The sequence below is a fragment of the Xiphias gladius genome, chromosome 1 (genome assembly GCF_016859285.1).
Source record: "Xiphias gladius isolate SHS-SW01 ecotype Sanya breed wild chromosome 1, ASM1685928v1, whole genome shotgun sequence".
Taxonomy (NCBI): Eukaryota; Metazoa; Chordata; class Actinopteri; order Istiophoriformes; family Xiphiidae; genus Xiphias; species Xiphias gladius.
Genome location: NC_053400.1, coordinates 1971001 through 1991553, shown reverse-complemented (window position 1 = coordinate 1991553; position 20553 = coordinate 1971001). Strand labels below are relative to the sequence as shown.

Below are 20553 nucleotides of genomic sequence, written 5' to 3'. Positions count from 1 at the left end.
TGCAAACTTGCATTGAAAAACAGACAGGTAAGTGCTTCTGACTTGGCATAAGGATTATCTGTGGAAACTGGTGTGTCAGTAACTGATCACACAGTGAGGAGGACACAACATTAATTCAACCTCTTCAAAGGGTGTCCAAGGAAAGTAAACTTTGCCAAAGAACTTGAAAAGAAGCCAAATAAATGTCGGCAGCACATTCTTTGGTCAGATGAAAGCAAAATAAATTTGTTTGGATCAGATGGGGTCCAGCATTTTTGGTGTGGCCCTGGCGCTGTGTAGTGCCGCTGAATGAGAGCGAAAGGTGCCTGGGAGATGACATTTATAGATGGCACTTTGTATGCCTTGTCAGAGTAGTTAAACACCTCGACCAGTGGTGACTTTAAAGATTCATGATCCAATAGTATAATATATAATATAATACTGACAAGGGTAGAACGGCCAGCGTAATGACTACTTTTTGTTTTTTATGCTGAAGAACATTTTATAATGATAATTCTACACAATTCGTAAGTGAATATTTGAATGCATATGGTATTTGTTGTAATTTTAAAACTATTTCCTTGGGCAGGTATCCATCTGCTATAAATTAATAATCCAAATCATTATCATGATCTCAACAGTAAATTTTCTATTCAAGCCCATTTTTAAAGGATACATCTGGAGTTCCTATGTATTTTTCTTTTATAGTTTATTTTTCTCATTTTCAACAAATTCCATGAACAGGTCAAAACAAACTATGAATGGATCCCACTAACAAGAAATGCAGACATAAGTATTTGTATCCAAAACCAAAGCCTGATATTCGTTATTCCTCTGTGCCACAGCGCTCTAACGTTGTATAAAAAATATTAAGAACAGATGAGTTCATTTCATTAACATGAAGAAAATAGTCCACAATAAATGCAGTGTTTCCTCCTGAGTAACATTGGCTAAAAACTACAGTGCCTAGCTGTTTTCTGGAAATTACTAACCCTTTCTTTTTTTTTTAAATGAAACTATAATCTGTACTTGTGATCTGTTTTTAGAAATGTATGTCTTCAGTAGGAACCAATGGGCTTGTAATTGTGAGCCACAGACATCGCAGGGAAGTCAGAAAGTATTGAAAGACAGACTAACACATTGCTGATTTTGTACTTTTCATGGGATTTTTTGACAATAAGAAAAAATGTAGAATAACTTCAGCCTCAGACTTTAAATAAAAAGGCTTATGTGGCAGTTCACATCAAATTATTGAAACAGATGAGGGTTGAAAAGGAAGTAAATGTTCTAGTGAAATTATCTATGCCTGCATCTCAATTAGAGCAGATCCACATCAAGTACCCTGGTTTCTGTCAGTGTCCATCATTCAGCTGAGTGCAATACACACACCCTGATTATAGTGGAGCAAAAACAGAATTCCCTGCCATCGAGAGGGGGGATCAAAGGGTGTGTGCGTGTTCAATCAACCCCCCCCCCAACACACACACACACAAACAGCCCAACACACACACCACTAGCTTTATTATGAGGTGAAGAATAGAAGCTGGCAGAGTATGAGGGGACTGGTTTCAACTTTGACTATTGAGAACATCAAAAAGCTTCAGTCCGCAAATTACCTCAAGGCCCTCAACTGTAGACAGCTCTGCATTTGTGGAAATGTACTGTATATGTGCAGGGCTGGATGGGGAGGTTTTGTATTTGAATTGACTGCATTATGATTATTATATTATAATAATTATATAGTAGCAATTAAACTGCATGTTTAGTCACACCGTCAGTCAATATGCCAGTCAGCATAACAGTTATTTAGGGGCAAGCAATAAATATACATACGTACTGTATGTTAGAAGATGGATGTCAATTTGTACAAACTGAATCATTCTATTAACAAAAGTGTGTGTGATGGAGGTCTGGCGCCCCCTTTCATTCAGACGTATACAACATGTACAACTACGGGAAGAGAAATTTACTCTCATAAATCACTACTGGAAATTACTATATTATTACTTATGACGTCACACATTTCACTTTTAATTAAAACGTTTAATTTAGGATGTTTGTCAGAACATGTGGTCTATGAGCCACTTACTGGCCTTTTCCATTGAAAACATTTGGCTTCATAGACACTTCATTCCCGCTGAGCTAAACTGAATGACTTAACATTTTGTGTTTTGTTAATTTGTTTAATATATGGGGTCAAGAATCGCATTCAAAAAGCTTGGAAAACAAACTTTTCCTTTAAATACAGTCTTGTGACAAGTGACATCAGCGGACGGCTTTTGTCCAGTCATCTCTATCAGCTGATGTCCTGGAGGAATCTCGTTTAGGTCAAACCAGACAGGGTAACGATAAAAAAACAAAAAAAACAAAAACGGATGTTGTGTGATTTTGCCTTCAAAGTAAAGTACTACGAACGTACCATACAGGAAAAAAACACTTATGGCTTTAAGGTACCATTTTTATTTGATGCATAGAAATTCAGTGTATTACACCACAAATTATAAGTTTATATCAAGTTGCATGTTCCAAGATTAAAAAAAAACACCCTCCGTCCTACTGTTTAGTTTGTCATATTGCAAATCAAAATTAACATTTTTTATTTTTATATTTTTATATTTTCTTCTTTGTCAGTACATCAAGTAAAATCACTTTATTTGGATTTGTAGTATCCCTTAATCTGTTACATGTTTTAATGATAAAAACAACTTTATTTTCATTTTTTCCCGATTTTTTTTTCTTCATTGGCTGACTCTAATTTCATCATCTCCTTCCACGTTTTAGTGATTTCATAAAACCTTTCAGATTTTTGAATCTCATCAGAACTAAGCCCCATCCCTATTTTTGTTATCTGATGTGTTATCCGTTTTATTGTTTTGTTACTTGTGCAAATTATTTACTTCCTTACTTAATAGTATTGGTTTACAGCTAATGCCATATCCAATGGCTTGTTAATCATGGATTTAACACCACTGGATCACTGAAACTGTGCTATTTGACCAAAAAGGGTATAATTTTTGAAAACATGAAATTTTATGTGCCCGATGGACAGTGGATTTTAAGTCCAACAAATTAATATTTGATGATTTAGTTGCAAAATAATAAGTTGTGTCTATTATTTTAAGATGGTGGACATCCTCAATGCTAAGTAAATTACAATTTACCATGTATTTCCAAAAGTAAATATATATTTTTTTAAAAACTTCTGTAGTTTTTATTACACATAAACATCCGGCAATACAGTTTTATTTTGGAAATGATACCCGGAAATGTGCGGTGTCATTTTTGGGTCCGTTTACGCTAGTGACGCTTTTCACTTGTTCTCAGTGCGTCAACTCGTCAAATTTGATTAATTTCAGCTGTGGACATCTTTCGTGTACGAAAACGTCCACCGACAAGTTCTGGGGACCAGATCCAGGTTTTTCATCTGCAGCGATGATCGATGAACTGTACAGGAGCGATTCAGTGTGACTTTTAATAATTTTAAATATTACTGCATCCATTGCTTGTGGTAGTTCGAATGGGTGGACGTTACTGCGGGCCGTAGTTTTGTATATGACTCTTAAAATCAACCAAATTTTCTGGATTACTGGTGGACCCTAACTAGGAGTGTCCAACCTACCACCATCATGGCCTCTGCCACCTCCACCCCTGCTGTTTCCAGCGGCCGCTCCAGCCGCTCCGCATCCCGTTGCAGCGCAGCCGCCGGCCTCACCACGTCCAGCACCAGCCCGACCTGCCTGTCTCGCATGCAGGAGAAAGATGAGCTTCGACACCTCAACGACCGCCTCGCCAACTACATCCAGCGGGTCCAAGAGTTGGAAAGCGAGAGGTCCTCCATACTGATTCAGCTGGAGGAAAAGGATGAATCGAAAAGCCGGGAGATGGGCAACGTGCGGCGGCTGTATGAGGAGGAGTTGGCCGATGTCAGAAAGTCCCTGGACGGCCTGGCCGGAGAGAGGGCCCGTCTACAAATCGACTACGGGAATCTCTGCGAGGAGTACAGGAAACTTCAAGCTAGGTAGTAACGTTGGTGTTAGGATACAGCCAAATAAGACCATGCAGGTGTCGGAGAAGCTGTTACACCAGACTCCAATCAAAAATCGGCTTATTTAATGCAATCTTGCTTGGCGTCAGACGCACACACCTGCAGAACACAGATGAAGACATTTCTAAAAAATCGTTAGTACCGCTGTATAATTTGGGACACACTCAACATAAGTGGCAGGTATCCCACTAATATTCCTACTTTTATAACTGGTTTACACTTCTGTCTTACTAATCTGCGTATTTGCGCAGAATCTAATTATAATTCACATTTCATCGAAGCGTTTAATAAATTTGCCGAACTGAGCATTGATTCCTTGTGAACTAGTGAATCAGTTTGAATTTTATGCAGTCTATCCCTGTTGGTAAAAAAGGCAACATTCAGTTGACAGTTTCCTTAGACTGAACTTGGTTTGAAATTTATATTTTATTCTTTGCTTTCAAATGTGTAAGGTACCTCATGTTGGCAAATGTGATCTGCATCATTTCATTTTTTTTTTTATGTGGACAACAAGAATTTGCAGCTCTAAAAACAGCAAAATTGACAACACAGATGCAAAAGAGTAACATTTCCTTTCAGAAGCCAGAGTATGAATAAATCAGTTTGTAACACTGGATTTCTAGGCTGAAAAATGTTTGGGGATAGCAGGTCATAACAAAATAAGGTTTTGGTAATCCTTAATTCTCCAGCTAAACTGAGAAGAGACCTAGAATAGTGGTATGATACCATGTATGTATGTCAGTGACTAAGGCTGCAGTCAACATAAGATACTGGAATGGAGTTTGGCATGATATGAGAGAAAACAAGTTAAGTTGTCTTCTATGGCGCACATCATTTTTATGATATTCTCCCTCTTCAGGAACCAGAAGAAGGAGAGTGATCTGGCGAACGCGTTGGCCCAGTGGAGGAAAGTTGAGGCAACTCTGAGCTACAAGGATGCTGAATGCACTAAGTTGCTGTCTGAGAACAGCAGACTCAAGGACGACTTTACTGACCTGCAGGGCCAGCTGGAAAATGTATGAGCTAAAGCTAGATCTACTCATCCTAGAACATATAGAGGGCTAACTGGAGTCCGTAAAGCCCCTTGTTTTCTTAATTTGGCAACTCCTAATGCCAAATTAAGAAAATAACTGATTATTCAAGAAAACATGGTTTAACATTTTGTCTTAGCGTTAGGGACGAAGCTAGAGTCAGGACGTGGTTAGCATTGTTTAGCATGAAGACTGGAATCAAAGGGAGACAGTTAGCCTGGCTCTTTTTTTCTTTCAAGTGAGAGAGCGCATCTACTGGTCTTGTGTGGAAGTCTGTTCCCCGCCCCTTAGAACTAAATATCCCCTCTGGCTTGGGATAGGGTCAGGTCAGGTTAGGTTATGGGGAAGCAGTAGCAGTAATAACTGGTTGGAGTCTGGTTAACCATCGCCAACAAGTGGTTAGGGATAAGGTTGGGTGCAAGTTAAGGTCAGTGGAAATGTGTATCAACAGTGAAACGGACTTCAACACACTGGCAACTCTAAAGCTTGATATTTAACTCATTGTGCCTTGTTTATGTAACCCATGTACAAACAGCCACGTAAAAATTACAATTTGTTTAGGCTTAGACAAATGAGATACACCGTGTTAAGATGTCAAACTGTTGGGAGGATTATTTTTAGCAATGCAAGCAGCATTGCTTTAGGCAAAGTTGGTTGTCAAATTGTAATTTCTCCAATACTCTTGTTTATGACAAAATACTTGCAAAATTAATGAAATTCCCATCAGCCTCAGCTCTACTTTGTGTTTAGTACCAGTTAGCAATTTTTACCATCCTAACTTATAAAGATGGTGAACATTATACCTGCTGAAGATCAACTTATCATTTTTGACATTAGCTCAAAGAATCGCTGTGCCTTAGTACAGCCTCACAGAGCTGCAAGCATGGCTGTAGACTCTTGTTCCACTTTGGAAAGGGCTGGAGAAGGCATTTCCCCCTGTTTCCAGTCTTTATGCTTTAAGACAGACAATGACATACATAGTTAACTTTTTTTTTTTTTTAAGTATAAAGACTTAGTAGGAAATTGGTTGGTTGGCAAAAGTAAAAAGTTTTTAAGTTTTCAGCTGAAAACGTATTAAGCCTTTAGTATTCATAAAGCTGCTGTTGGTTGGTTTAAACTTGAAGTCGTTATGACTTTATCATATATATTTTAAATTGTTTTAAAACATTTTTAAAGTAACACCGACAACAGTCCTCACAACTTCTGTGTGGTAAATCTTGCAGTATTTCCCGCTTACACTTTAATGAAGTATCAACAGTTATTGACTGAAGTCTTAAATTTTACAAAACAAAAAATGCCAAGGAAAGAACTAGGGGATTACACCTTTTCCTTATGGTGTGGGGTCAAAGAGGCAAAATCAGAAAATCACAACCATCATACCATCATTCAAGTCAACTTAACTTCCCAACCTTAATTTATGTCAACTGTTTGCTGGATGAAAATCCACCAAAATACTCCACATACAGCAAATATTGGAATAACTGTGACCTATGTTTAAAGCTCATCCATGACTTTAACAGAGAGATGAAGCCAATGATGGTACAGATTCATTGTCTGAAATTGGCTAATATATTCTGATTTTGTTGGGTGTTACTGTATGTTTCAAGAGATTTTGTGTGTCACCAGGTAGAGGGCGTACTGTCAGATGCCAAGAACCAGCTGAGCTCTGAGATCCTGAGGAGGGTGGACTTGGAGAATCAGATGCAAACACTCAAAGAACAGCTTGAACTGCAGAAGAACATCAGTGAGCAGGTAACTCTCACACACACAGCAGCAAATTGTCAAAGGGGGCAATTTGCTAACCTAAGTCTAATTTCAACCAATGATTCTCTCTCTCTGAGCAGTGTTTGTTTTCTGTGTTGCCTCAGACTGATACTTGCACAACTCAGTGGTTTATTTATATTTTTTTAGGAGATCTTGGAGATCCGAAGCCGACATGAGAGCCGTCTAGTGGAGGTGGACTCAGGAAGACGTAGAGAGTTTGAGAGTAAACTGGCTGAGTCAATGCAGCAGCTCCGCCAGGACCATGAGTCTCAGCTGCAGCAGTACAAAGAAGAGATCGAAAGAACCTTCAGCTCAAAGGTGCAACACAGAACTTGAGATGATGTATTTAAAAGTGGCGAGATTTATTACACATTAAGTTTATTTCTTGAATTTTGTGATATATTAGAAGTCTTTTGTGTTTACATCAAATTTTTTCTGCGCTACAGTTACAGAATGCCCAGCAGGCTGCACTGGAGAAAAACAACATTGTGTCAGCCACCAAAGACGAACTGGAAACCACTAAGATCAGAGTAGAGACCCTCAGCTCCCAGCTACAGCAGTACCAGAAAGATGTAAGTTCAGTCTATAATATAATGTAAATAGATCCGTTAATAAAACATTAGCTATGGAGAAAACATAGCCACAGCGGCTATGTTGGTAGCCTGGTTCCACACCTCTGACTCTTCGATTATGTTTTTTATTTTTTTTACGTGATACAAATATGTCTGGGGTTGTAGTTTCTGATGGCTCAAAACAATAGATGAATGACAAGCAAGGATGAGATTGATGAGAAACAGTTGCACTAGTTGGTGTAAATTGACTTTTTGACGGGGCAAAACGGGTCAAAATAAGCCCCACTTCTCAATAGAATTTGGCTTACATGAACACAATGTCAGACAGAATGGATTAAGTTAAAAAAAAAAAAAAAAAAAAAAAAAATTGGCAGTCTGATTATCAAGCTGCCATGTTGGGGCTGTAACACATAATGGCTAAAGTTGGGAAGAACAGATGTGACAATAATGTGAGGTAATGTAGCAAATAAGAAATGACACTAGTATAGTTAAACCTACACACAAGAGCTGGGCAATGCTAAACCTCTTGAATATCCTTAACATTAGAAGGATCATGTGCCTATTAAGTAGCCGTAAAGTCTGTTTAAGTATAGTACTATGCAAAAGTTTCGGCACCCCTGGGCAAGTGATGATTTTTGAGTTGAAAAGAGATAAATGTAACCCCTGCAGCAATATACATAAAAATGAGCCTTTATTCAAACATAAATGCACTGTTACTTTTTTTATGAATTTAAGAAATAGAAATTATACCATAATTGTGGCATGTGCTAAAGGTTGGACACTTTACTAAGTCAGTACTTAGTAACCCCCTTGTGTCAGATATCACAGCTTCCAAATTTACCACCAGATTTATAATCCTCAGTGATTGTACATCCAGTCCTCCTAATCAATCTATAATCTCAATTTTTTTGTTTTTATGCCATGTGGACTCGAGTGGACCCTTACGGACATGAAGAGGAAACCATGAATTGGCCTTTTAGGTATTAAGGCATTCATTTGATTTAATATTGAAGAAGTAAATAGGGCAATCAATCAATCAATCAAACAACAAACAAAGGAATCAAGAGCAGAGGGCCAGCACGTGGGAACTGTAGAGTTCAAAAGTGACTTCTAGTCAGTCATCTTTTTCAGTAAAAGGCTCACCATTATGAAACGCCTTACCACCAGATTTAAAATCTCAATCAGAACACTTCACTACACAAATAAAACAGTGGCTTAAACAACAACAAAGATGTGAACACTGAACAACTTTGATTGGACTATTAGTCACTTGTCAAATTTTCACCTACATACTGTATTCATACTTTGTCATCCACTCACCCTATCACACCTAGATTATATTGTCATATAGTGTGTATGTATTGTACAGTCATGTACAATACATACACACAGACGTGCATATACACTTGTACACAGTCAGTTTTAATGTGTCTTGTTTTAGCAAATTAGTTTCAGCTTGAAGGTTTATGTACATCCTCTGATACTCAACACTCAATATTTTTTTTGTATTATTATTATAATAATAATAATAATAATAATAATAATAATAATAATAATAATAATAATAACTTATAGCACTTTTCAAAACCACTGTTACAAGGTGCTTCACAAAGAAGGACAGATAAATGAAAGCAGGAAAACAAATCAGTCAAATAAAATAACACTAAACAGTTGAAAGTAATGGTAAAATAATGGTTAAAATTAACACATAAAAGTAACAGATAAAATAACTAAACAAAAGCCATAGGATAAAAGTAATTTTTGAGAGAAGATTTAAATTCATACAGAACATTTTCTAGTCTAAGTTCCTCAGGCAAGCTACCCCAGAGGGTTGGAGCGAAAAGCCCCGTCACTCTTCGTCTTCAGCCTTGACGAGGTCTAACTAACAGGGCCTTACCTGAAAATCTCAAATTACGGGCTGGTGAGTAATGATTTAGAATCTCAGTCAGGTAGCTCAATGCCATGCCATACAGAGCCTTAAAAGTTGAGAGTAAAATTTTGAAATCTATTCTAAGACAGGCAGCTAGTGAAGGGAAGTTAAAATAGGTGAGGTATGATCATTCTTTTGTGTTTGGGTTAAAAGTCTGGCATACGAGAAGTGATAAAAGCATGAATCACTCTTTGAAGATCATTAAAAGAAATAAACAGTCTAATTAGTTATATTTCTCAAGTGGAAAAAACACTACTGCTAGCTTTGTAACATGGAACTTGAAAGTGAAGTTCTGGTCTAAAATAACTCCAAGTTATTTAACAGTGGGTACCACATGTTGAGCTAGAGATCCAAGAGTAGGTAGACTTTGGCCATGAGCTAGCCATCAACCATGTGGAATAAATATACAAACAGCTTTCCGTGGTGGTGGTAGTATTAGTGGCCGCAGTGGTAAGAGTAGAAGTAGTAAAAGGAATAGGAGGTGGTGGAGGAGGAAGATGATGAAAATAAGACTTTTCAGCCAGCTTCTGTGTAATAAACCAGTATCACTGTGAAAAGTCATAACTTGGCCTCTGTGCTCGTAGTACTGTCATTTGACCCAAACTGGCATGCATAGTGAAGACTGGATTTTATTTTATTTATTTATTTTTTGGAAGTTCAACAGTGAGTTTGAAGCCACGATTTTGTGTGTGTGTGTGTGTGTGTGTGTGTGTGTGTGTGTGTGTGTGTGTGTACTTGTACTTTTGTCTTTGACCAGTTTGAGTTATATACCTTATGGAGTGAGGGCATTTTGGCCAGTCCTCACTTTCTGACACACCTTCAAATGGCTGTTTGACAGTTAAGATTTGGTTTTAGGGTAAGGGTTGGGGTTAGGCGTTTAGTTGTGATGGTTAAGGTTAGGGCAAAGGGAATGTATTATGTCAATGAATGTCCTCACAAAAGTGTGTGTGAGAGTGTGAGAGAGAGAGAGAGACTTTTCTTAGCTTAGAGGTTGCTTTTTCTTGGTTGCTCTCATTATTTGACATTTTTATGGCTTGACTATCTAGATGTGCGCAGCACCTTTTGTTGCATTAGATGCTTCAGTAACCATTGAGGTCACATATCATTTTGTTTCTGTTTCAATAAAGCCTGTTGTTGTTAAGCTGACTCATGTTGTCTACAACCTGAAGATTATCTTGTTCTTTGATAATTGTAGTTGCAAGTTTTGTGCATAGCTTTGTTGTTACATGGTGTCTACTGTACATGTTGTCAAGTGGTTCTTTCTTGCTGCTAAGATTCATATTAACATTATTCATCCTTCCTCTCTGTCAGAAAATGGTGCTGGAGAGCCGCTTTCAGGAGCTGGAGAGGACTCTGGACAGGGAGCGGGAGGTTTGGCAGAAGAATCTCAGTCAGAAGGAGCAGGAGCTGCTGAACATGAGAAGCCAGATGTACAGCCAGCTGGAAGACTACGAAAACCTGCTGGATGTCAAGCTAGCTCTGGACATGGAGATCAATGCTTACAGGAAGATGCTGGAAGTGGAGGAACAGAGGTATGGCTGGTTGCATCACACAACAGTAGAGCAAGGCATCATCCATTTTACCGTCTGCTCTTATAAAAGGCTGTTTGGAACTTTTGCTCCTAGTTTTGGTAATCCAAATAAATGTTAGTCATTTTTATTTCAGATTGCAGCTGTCACCCAGCCCCTCCCAGCGTACATCTATACCTCGAACACATGAACACAGCAGCCGCAAACTCAGAGGGAAGAAACGGAAACATGAGGGAGCCTCTGGCAGCTCACCTGCCTATAAAATGTCCAGTCGTTCAACAGCCCATGGTACTGTGAGCGTGGCAGAGGTCGACACCGACGGAAAATATGTTAGACTGAAGAACCACACTGAGACAGTAAGGCTATAATGCAGCTGGATGATGGGTTATGTTTTTGGATTTGTCTTCATTTGTACTTTTTAGTATCAAGAATTAGTTTGAATGTCCCATTTTCATTTCATTGTCGGCACAGCTGTGCACAATTTTACATGTCCAAGATATTTTACCACATGGTTAGTACCACTTAGCCTGTGAAAACAGTTGTATGATGACTCCTGTCGCTCCCGAGCAGCTTTTTCAGGACTGAGAAAATAACCCTGGTGATGGCATAGTGATGTCATAAGCTGGGCATGGAGGCTGAACATTTATAAGATAAAGTTGTAGAGATATGGATCTTTCTACAGATTCAAAAAAATCAACTCTTGTACATCGTTAACAATATATTGACACAACTGAGAGTACACAGTATAGCACACACTAGAGTCCAACAGAGTTCACCTTCAATGAAAGTTACTGTTTGGGCGTATTTAAAATTTATTAACGTAATAATTAGGTTTTCAAGATGGTGAAGTATTTTGTGAATGTCATACATTATCACCCAGAGATGAATGTTAGTGAAGTGGAGCTCGGACCCCCAACGCTAGTAAGAGAGCCAAACCAATGCATACTGCGCCATTTTACAAAACTTCAGCTAACTGTCATTAGAACAAAATGAATTGTTCCATAGTTGAATTTAATTTCAAGGCCTTCTCCTGTACAGTATTGTGGATAATGATGGGTTTCCCTGGTGAAGAGTGTATTTTCCTCTGCTGGAGACATAACATTAGTAACAGCACAGTGGAGTACTCTGACTCAGAACACTTTCAATTCATTATTGTCTTACTGGCAGAAGACTGTAATGTGTGTTTGTGTGAGAATACATTACATTTTCATTCACTACTTTGCTTTATTTGCTCTGTCAGACGAGGTGGCTTAACTGCCAGTTATGTTTCATATTGTTTTTAAGTGGACAAAATAGGAATGTATTGGTAAAAGCCTGAAAACTCCTTTTTCTTTTCACTAAATTGATCATCGATTCTAATTTATGGCACCAAGAATTTACTTATTTAACAAATGGATACTTCTTTCTAGTATCAGTATTTTATGCAACATTATAACTGTTCCTTCTTTAATTTCTGCATTCCAGGAGCAGCCACTGGGTGGTTGGGTAGTTCGGAGGATGTATCCAGACTCTGGAGACATCTCCTTCCACATCCCCTCCTCCTGTGTCCTGGCTGGTGGGCAGACACTCACAGTGAGTAGTATTATTGTTTAATTGTATTTCCCTCAGTCAGTGTTACAGTCTCAAATGGAGATCAAGAAGGGATACAATAACTGAAACCAACACTGACCCACTATGGAGAGAGAAAACTCACAAGATCACTGGGAGGGAAATACGATTTCTTGAGCAGTTAAAAGGGGGCCCTCCCCAAGTAAGGGAAAGGAAGTAACTAAAGTGTGTTTGTGTTTGTGTAACTGAAAATGTGCGCGTCCACGCGCATGCACATCTGTCAGATCTGGGCAGCAGGTGCAGAGGTGGAGGCTGATTCTGGGGACCTGATTCTTCAGGGCCACAGGAGCTGGGGCCCCATCTCTGATGTAAGGGTAATCCTCCTGAACCCCAACCATGAGGTAAGTGAAGCAAACTGCATCTTTCTGAATGCACCTGTACACACTGTTCCAATCACTGCAGTCAAAATTGCTACAGTATATATTTTTTTTAACATTTGGATTTGTCTTGAAAATAAAACCCCAAAAACTGCATGCCTTTTAACCTTTTGAAAGTCAAACTCTAAACATAAGCCACGGTTCTAAGTCCAAATCAATCTCATAGCATGGCGTTTTTTTTTTTTTTTTTTTTAAGGATGAAGTGGTGTTTTTTCAATGTATTTAAGTGCAAATACTTTGTTTCTGCTGACTCTCAATGCTGGATGTAACTCACCTTAGGAGTCATGTGATACCTTTTCAGGAGATGGCTGAACGCAGTGTGCATATGCAGGGTAGAGGTGATGAGGAAACTGAACTGGAGTTTGATGAAGAATTTGTTTCAGGCAGTGACATCCAGCATTTTCGGAGACAGGTAAATTTTTTACGTATAAAACAAAAGTTCCATAACCTCAGTATGTAGTGTGAATAGTTTTTTAAAGATACTTGGGCAAATACTTCAGTAGGTTAAATTTGACCTCACTTTTTTTCCCCCTGCCTACACTGAAGCCAAAGAGAAAGAAGAAGAAGTGTTGTTCTGTGTCTTGAGTGCAGAGCAGACATGTGCTGTACAGTAGGTGAGGAGGGTGATGCTGCCCCACTGAGGCGTTTCCCCTCTGCTTGTCTGCCTGTACCTGGTGTGTGTTGCTCTGTGTACTAGTCACAAAATGCATGGCTTGTTTAATACATTTGCTGCTGTCTTTGTGTTTTATTCAGCAACATGCTAAGCATATTTGATTGAAGACTAGGGGCCTGTATCATGAAGCAAGTTCAGTTTAATCTGCCGTTATCTGGCTTCATTGGGTATCATGAAGCTGCTTAATTATTTAACTCTGGGTTAACTGACTAATTTGCAATACTTTCCCCTAACTGCATGCTCAGGGCTAACCAGACTGCCTATACTGTGTGAGACCAGCATGTGTCCCATGTTAGTAATGGATTACATGTGATAACAATAGTGTGGGGTTTTTTTTTTTTTTTTTTTTTCAGGATCTATCCAAGGAGGCAAGCTGTGCCGTCATGTGATTGCATGATCATCTCCTGCTGACCCTCACGTCCACCTGGAAAACCTGGTCTTCCTTTGGCCTCAACAACAAACTCCACTCTCCGATTTAAACTACAGTAGGACACTGAGATGTTAGTTTTGACTCTGAAGAGATCAGATGCCTTACAGCAACAGTATCAACCTCAGTATTCCTCACCTGTTTCATCACTCTTAACTGCACAAGATATGAGCTTTGCCTTGAATCGATCTAATTTAAATGAATGTGTGTGTGTGTGTGTGTGTGTGTGTGTGAAATAAAACTGTTGGTATAATAAAGTTTTATAAACAAATACAGTTAAGTCACACCCTTCTCTCTAAGAATTAGGACTGTTTATTACAACAAATGCAGTTATGGCTGAATTTGGCAGGAAAATCTACTGTAAAAAGAAATTTAATAGCAGGAGGAAGATAGGAAGCTGGAAGGGTTGGTTCATCCCAAATATGCACTCATGAAACACTTTATTATGAACACCTGCTCATTCTTTCGATTACCCAGTCAGCCAATCATGTGGCAACAGTGTAATACATAAAATCGTGGAGCTATAGGTCAGAAGCTTCAGTTAATGTTTGAATCAAACATCAGAATGGGGAAAAAATGTGATCTCTTTGGCATGACTGTTGGGTGCCAGATAGGTTGGTGTGAGTATTTCTGAAACTTCTGATTTCCTGGGGTTTTCATACGCAAGAGTCTCTAGATTTTACTCAGAATGGCGCCAAACATCCAGTTAGCAGCAGTTCTGTGGACGGAAACACCTTCTTGATGAGATCAGAATTTGGCATCAACAGCATGCACCCCACCTGCCTTTTGTCACAGTCCAGTCTGCTGGTGGTGGTGGTGGTGTAATGATGTAGGGAATGTTTTCTTGGCACAGTTTGGACCTTAATACCAGTCAGTCAAGGTTTGAATGCCATGGCCTGAGTATTGTTGCTGACCATGTGGATCCGTTTATGGTCACAATTTACCATCTTCTAATGGCTACTTCCAGCATGATAATACAAGTCACAAAGTAGTGTACTTCAGTGGCCTCCACAGTCACCAAGGGGCCTCATTTATAAAACAATGCATAGGATCCGTACTAAAACTTAACATGCTCACATAATCCGAAAATGGCTTATGCAAAAATATAAGTAACCAGACATATAAAACTGCGCGCACACGCCTCCCCTTATAAATCACAACCAACTTGAAAATGTGCGCACTTTGTAAGTCTCATACGCCGTCCCTCATGAATAATGGTATACATATTGTTCCTGTGAAGAATGGAGGCAGTGATTAAAAACTAAAAGTCTGATGGCTGATGGCTGCAGCAGCTTTTAATGTAACAAACAGGACAATTTCCAAGATTAAACAAAGTGATCAGACATGGAGGTGGGTGCCTTGAACACTTTGTTGCACACTGTCAGAGCATGGAGCGGCCAGCGATGGCACAGAGAAATCAAAGCTCACCTCTTGGTATTTAAGCATGTAAGTAGCTGATATGATTATTTCTGCAATTCTTTAATGTTACTGGATTTCTTGGATTTCTACAACCAATGATAATTTAATCTAGTTAATGTGGTTGAAGTGAAAAGGATTCAGTATATTTAGGCTTAATATAGGGGAAAGGCAGGCCAACTTTTCCTGAATCCTGCCACCTGCCACATCATCTGCTGCATCATCCTAGCATTTCAACAGATGTGGTGCGCTCCACAACTGTACACGAGTGACAGTAGCATATGGTCCGGCCCTCTCCTCTCTGCACTACAAGGATGAGGAATGTGATGGTGAGACAGCTGTGATGAGCTAAATTTGATTTCAGATTTGAGCTGGCTGATATTTTACAATTGAAAGGTCCTTATGGCATAGTTATGGCTCACTAGCACAAGTACAAATAACACTGCTGGTTTGAATATTTATGATAAAGTGGGTCTATAAATAACGTGTGATGTGAAGTGAGAATAAATGTTAGGTATCATTCTGCGTATAATGATGCCTCTCACATTTAATTTATACAATCCAGCTTCAATTCCCACCTCACCATATGCATCGCCAGTTTCCCTTGTCTCCAAAATGTGTGTGCAAGTGGATCACAGTTTCCATAAAGGTGCGCAAATTCTCCTGTCAAGTTTGTTTTTATAGATCCCAACTTTTGCTTGGAAAATGGTACACCCTCTTTCAGGCCCCGTTTTGTGTATATGTAACGGTTAAAAATGAGGCACCACATCTGAATCCAATAGATCTAAATCTGTTCAACCGCATCCAAATGGGATGTGGTTGAATGGGAGATTGGCAGCATGAATGTGCAGCTAAGAAATCTTCAGAAATTATGTGATGCAAACATGTCAACACGGGCCAGAATATCAAAGGAACGTTTCCAACATCTTGTAGAAACCATGCCACGAAAAGCTGAGGCTATTTTGAGAGCAAAGGGAGTCCTACCCAGTATTAGTATGGTGTACCTAATAAAGTGCTTGGTGAGTGCATTAAAACAAAACAGATCAGTTGGTAATCTTGAGTTAATTCCATGTGGATAAGGAAATAAAAGAATCATCATAGTCCAGTCCAGAACACGTCATTGTTTTGCAGCAAGCAATTATAAAAATGATGAAAAATTTTGGAACACATCCACAGTTGCCACAGTTGTTCCTGGCTCTAAGTTTCCACAATACGTTTGGTGGGAAAAAGTTGCAGAGGCTGGTGGAACAGTCCTCCAACTCTTGGAAGGGTCTTCCATCCCCAGCCTCAACTCAGCTCTTGTGTCAGGATTGGGAAGTGTCTTTAGCTTCATTACTCACTTCCCTTATATTTGAGGTATATTCAATATTTTAGAATATAATCTACACCATAGTCTCTTTGTTGGTGGATTTGCTGAGAGTGTTTATGGACAGGGTCTGTTGGTTATGTGTTGTGTCGCCAGACAAGGGAATCTGCAGTCGCACTCTCTGGTTGGTCTTCTTCCACGTCTTGAATAGATGCATCTGGTAGCGCACAGATACCTGAGAAACGAATATCCAACATACAGTATTTTAGTACACTTCTGTTCCAAAGTTCTATACTTAAGACCTTATGTAGGTCATGATGGAAAATGTGCAATCTCTATAACAACTGAGCAAACATCATTCACAATGAAAGCCTGGAAAAAGCTAGTGAGTTTCACTTGAGCTAAGAATATTTTGTCAAACTACTGTTTCTTAGGTCAAGAATGAATTTTGACTCTCAAAGTTAAAGTTTTATTTTTTATTGGGATTTTTAGATTTAAAACGAACAAATTATTTGAAGGATTGATTTTAAAAAATCCAAGTAATTAAAACTGCTAACCAATATTTTTATATTAACCACCAAATCAAATGACTGTGATGTGAAATGGGGTGGCTCGTAGTGATGAACTCACAGTGAATTATCACCAACTATGCCATGCATTTTGACCTCCTTCAACTCATTGTTTGGGTTTTACATATGGCTGGATTATACTTAAGGTTAGGGAGGGTAAAATAAAACTATGTTCTGTCTGAATGAGCAGTATGACCTTGAACGTACCACGGTCCAGAAAACGTATATGGTAAATAGTGCCAGTGTGAGGACCAGGAGCCCTAGGGCCTCTATGCCATTGGTTAGGTAGAGGTCCATGGCTCCCTGAACACACAGCCATCCTGACAGGCTGGCCAGTGGTGTGATGAACAGGAAACATACTGCGTCACCACACAGTGTCCTCCTCTGCTGCTGCATGGATGGAGAACACAACCACTGGGGGGAAGGAGAAGGGTAAAGGCTAGTTAACAGCACGTTATAAAAGACAAGTTCAACCGAGGATTTTGATAAGTGGGCTTGGTGTGGAAGGGGCTCTCGGACAGATGGACATGTACAGATAGAAGATCTGGGTTGGAAAATATGCTATTTGGTCAGAAGGTGGTGCTAAAAGCTTGGATCCTGTGAACAGTTACATGCAGGTAGTAGTAGTATTGGAGGTATAACTGAAGTACTAGTAGTGTAAAATGAAGTATGTAGTACAGAAAGGCTATAAATTCTCTAATAACTGAGTACAGATAAAAGGATAAGAACAAGTCATCATATCGTCATAATACAATCGCAGTAAGGGTCAATAAACAATAATATCAGAGGTCCATCGCTGGGATTTTAATCCCAGTCCAATCAGTTATTTGTAGTTTTTATATTTGTTTATCTTTAAGACGTACTCTGATCTTTTACTAAAGTAAAAGTAGCAATACCACAGAGTAAAAATACTAAGTATTAGCATCAACATATACTTAAAGTACCAAAACTAAAAGCACTCACAAAAAATTGAAATAAATAAATAATATATAAAAATAAAATAATATTCTATTAATGCATTATAAGTACTAAAGAATGAATGTCTAAGCATAATTTATATGTTGCAACTGCTAAAGGTGTGGCTAATTTTATAAAATGCTGGGTAACTTAATCTATAAAAACATAGCATAGACCTAATTTATTTGTTGATTATAGTGTAAGTGGAGTAAAAGTACAGTTAAGCAGAAAATGGATAATTAAAGTGAAGTAAAAATACTTCAAAATTGTACAGTAAAGTACTTTAGTAAATGTATTTAGGTAATTTCTCGCAGTGCCAGTCACAGAATAAGGGCTGGGCAGTTAGTACTGATATTGAATCTCAATCTTTTTACGTTGAGCACCAAAATGTGTCTGAAGCATCACGCATCAAAAAGTTCTGATAATTATTGAATGCTTGGTCAGATTCCTAGGCTTCTTTATATTCTTTATTGTGACATCTCCTGATTTAAATCAGGAGCCCTTCTTACTTTAGACTATATTTTATTTAGCTGAAGATTTTAATTTAACACTAATGCACTGATATGATTTCCCAATGAAATTAAGGTGCCTAGCCATATATTAGGTTTTGCCCTAGTCTTGTTTAGCTATAGAATGTAAACTGCCCAAGGTTGCTAAAATGTAATTCTAAAAAAAATACAGCGGATATACCTCGGTGTCTTCAATGTTAGCTATGATGATGTCAAATTATCGGCAAGCTCTACTACTTAGTTGGAGTTTATTATAATTACAGTATTACAACAATATTCTGCAAGGGACTTGCAGCGTGAGCTTTGTTTTTGTATAATGACCAATCATAAATGCACAATATTACCCAAAAGCTTAAAAAAAACCGAACTACCAAAATTCAAAACAGAGGACTGAAACTTGGTATCATTCCTAACTGATAAGTCTGTTAATACAGCGACTGTTAAGCTACATTTTAATTTTTTCTGACAGTTGCAAGCATTATTAATGTTAATGGTTTTTAACATTATTAATGCCTTTAAATAGAGTAATAGGCCTGTGATTTTAGTATCACATCTGTTATTTGTTAACTGATAGTCAATAATAGTCAAAGGCCCTGCGCACCTCCACAGGTTTTTTCAATCATTCTGGCTAATTAGACCTGTGCTCAAGTCTACGGTGGGTGGAATTGAGGTCACCAGACTCGTGTATTAATATGGATGATAAAGGTCCGAGACAACAGGTATAATTAAGCTAACAGGGGAGTGTGTGTGTGTGTGTGGGGGGGGTCAAACACAGTCTATACACACCCACACAGACAGAAGACATCTAATCAGGCAAAATAAGTGAAATCACCTGTGAGTGTACCACTGGCCCTGCTGCTTAGATAGACTTAGAGACGACTAACACCTCCCCAGGTCTTCAGAACAGGCACAATCTATTTCTCTACATTACCAGTGTACCTGTGTTACTGTGCATGTGTGCGCAGGTGTCAGGCAGTGGCTGACAGCAGGTTTATGCGGTTCATTGTGTAACTTAACGTGGCAGAGCACATGGTACCTAATTAGCAGAAGCTGTGACCACACATGCAACAAGAAAAGCAGGAAGATGAGTACTGTCATATGCAAAGCAGCAAGGGAAGAAAACACCATCTAATCTGGCTCTCAAGCTAAGTGGCTTTAGGAGTACAAGCGGTCCAGCTAACAGCAGCAGGTCCTCCAACATGAAGGCAGCAACTTGCCAAGAAGCTCCTCCCACTGACTGTGACGTCTCCTGTCTCATTAAGAAAAAAAGAGCAGGCTGTGTGTAAAACACAGCACATTTTGACAATGGTTGAATGTATATTTGTATTTCAGTAGGGCTTAATATCACATTAAAAGAACAGTTCATCATTTTGGAAAATGCGCTACTTCGCTTTATTATTTTTTGGAGAGTGAGATACAAAGATCGATATCAATCTCATGTCTGTTCATTAAGTAGAGAGCTGGAATCATGGTACCATTAGCCTAGTGTAGCACCAATACTGGAAGCAGGGGGAAACAGCTTGCCTGGCTCTGTCCTAAAATTCACAAATATGCCTACCGACACCTCAAAAGTTCTTTAATTAAAATGCCCTATCACGTTTACTTTACCTGTACAACTGAAATGTAAAACAACAATTTGTAAATGTAAGAGGAGTTACATGATGGAACTATTTCTTGACGAACAACAGTGAATCAATCCACCTTCTATGCTGTGTTTCCAGCTATAGCACAGGTTGCCAGATATGGTATGTTTTGGTCTCTGTACATTAATGATGGGACCAAACCGGGCCACCAGGGCTCTGGGAAGTTGTTCACGGTTTCTCTGTCTGGCTATTGTTCACCAAGGATTTTTTTCCAACTC

General features: G+C 38.8%; 2 protein-coding genes across 3 annotated transcripts in view; one reads left to right on the top strand and one right to left on the bottom strand.

Moving 5' to 3' along the window:
- Positions 1–3302: 3302 nt before the first annotated feature.
- lmnl3 (lamin L3) lies at positions 3303–14210 on the top strand. 2 transcript variants are annotated; one of them, XM_040135372.1, is made up of 12 exons: positions 3303–3997; positions 4884–5040; positions 6682–6807; positions 6967–7137; positions 7266–7391; positions 10633–10853; positions 10987–11206; positions 12315–12422; positions 12683–12799; positions 13137–13247; positions 13382–13449; positions 13862–14210. In XM_040135372.1, the coding sequence occupies exons 1-11, from the start codon at positions 3606–3608 to the stop codon at positions 13418–13420; spliced, it is 1788 nt and encodes a 595-aa protein (XP_039991306.1). In that variant the 5' UTR covers positions 3303–3605; the 3' UTR covers positions 13421–13449; positions 13862–14210. The 2 variants fall into 2 exon arrangements, with proteins under 2 accessions (XP_039991306.1, XP_039991316.1); XM_040135382.1 differs by lacking the exon at positions 13382–13449 and having other exon boundaries at positions 3305–3997.
- A 732-nt stretch (positions 14211–14942) lies between these two features.
- The window catches only part of zgc:158785 (uncharacterized protein LOC791214 homolog), a 6972-nt gene continuing 1361 nt past the window's right edge, over positions 14943–20553 (bottom strand). Inside the window, exons 2-3 of the mRNA XM_040126418.1 lie at positions 17434–17665; positions 14943–16892 (exon numbers count right to left, since the gene is read on the bottom strand). Of these exons, the coding sequence (XP_039982352.1) occupies positions 16734–16892; positions 17434–17665 (391 nt within the window). The 3' untranslated portion in view covers positions 14943–16733. The remainder of the gene's footprint in view (positions 16893–17433; positions 17666–20553) is intronic.

Excerpts from the sequence above, each read along its gene's own strand:
- lmnl3 (XM_040135372.1), top strand. The coding sequence starts at position 3,606 with ATGGCCTCTGCCACCTCCACCCCTGCTGTTTCCAGCGGCCGCTCCAGC. Across the intron at positions 7,392-10,632 it reads TACAGCAGTACCAGAAAGAT|AAAATGGTGCTGGAGAGCCG; the intron begins GTAAGTTCAGTC and ends CCTCTCTGTCAG. Across the intron at positions 12,423-12,682 it reads CTGGTGGGCAGACACTCACA|ATCTGGGCAGCAGGTGCAGA; the intron begins GTGAGTAGTATT and ends CACATCTGTCAG.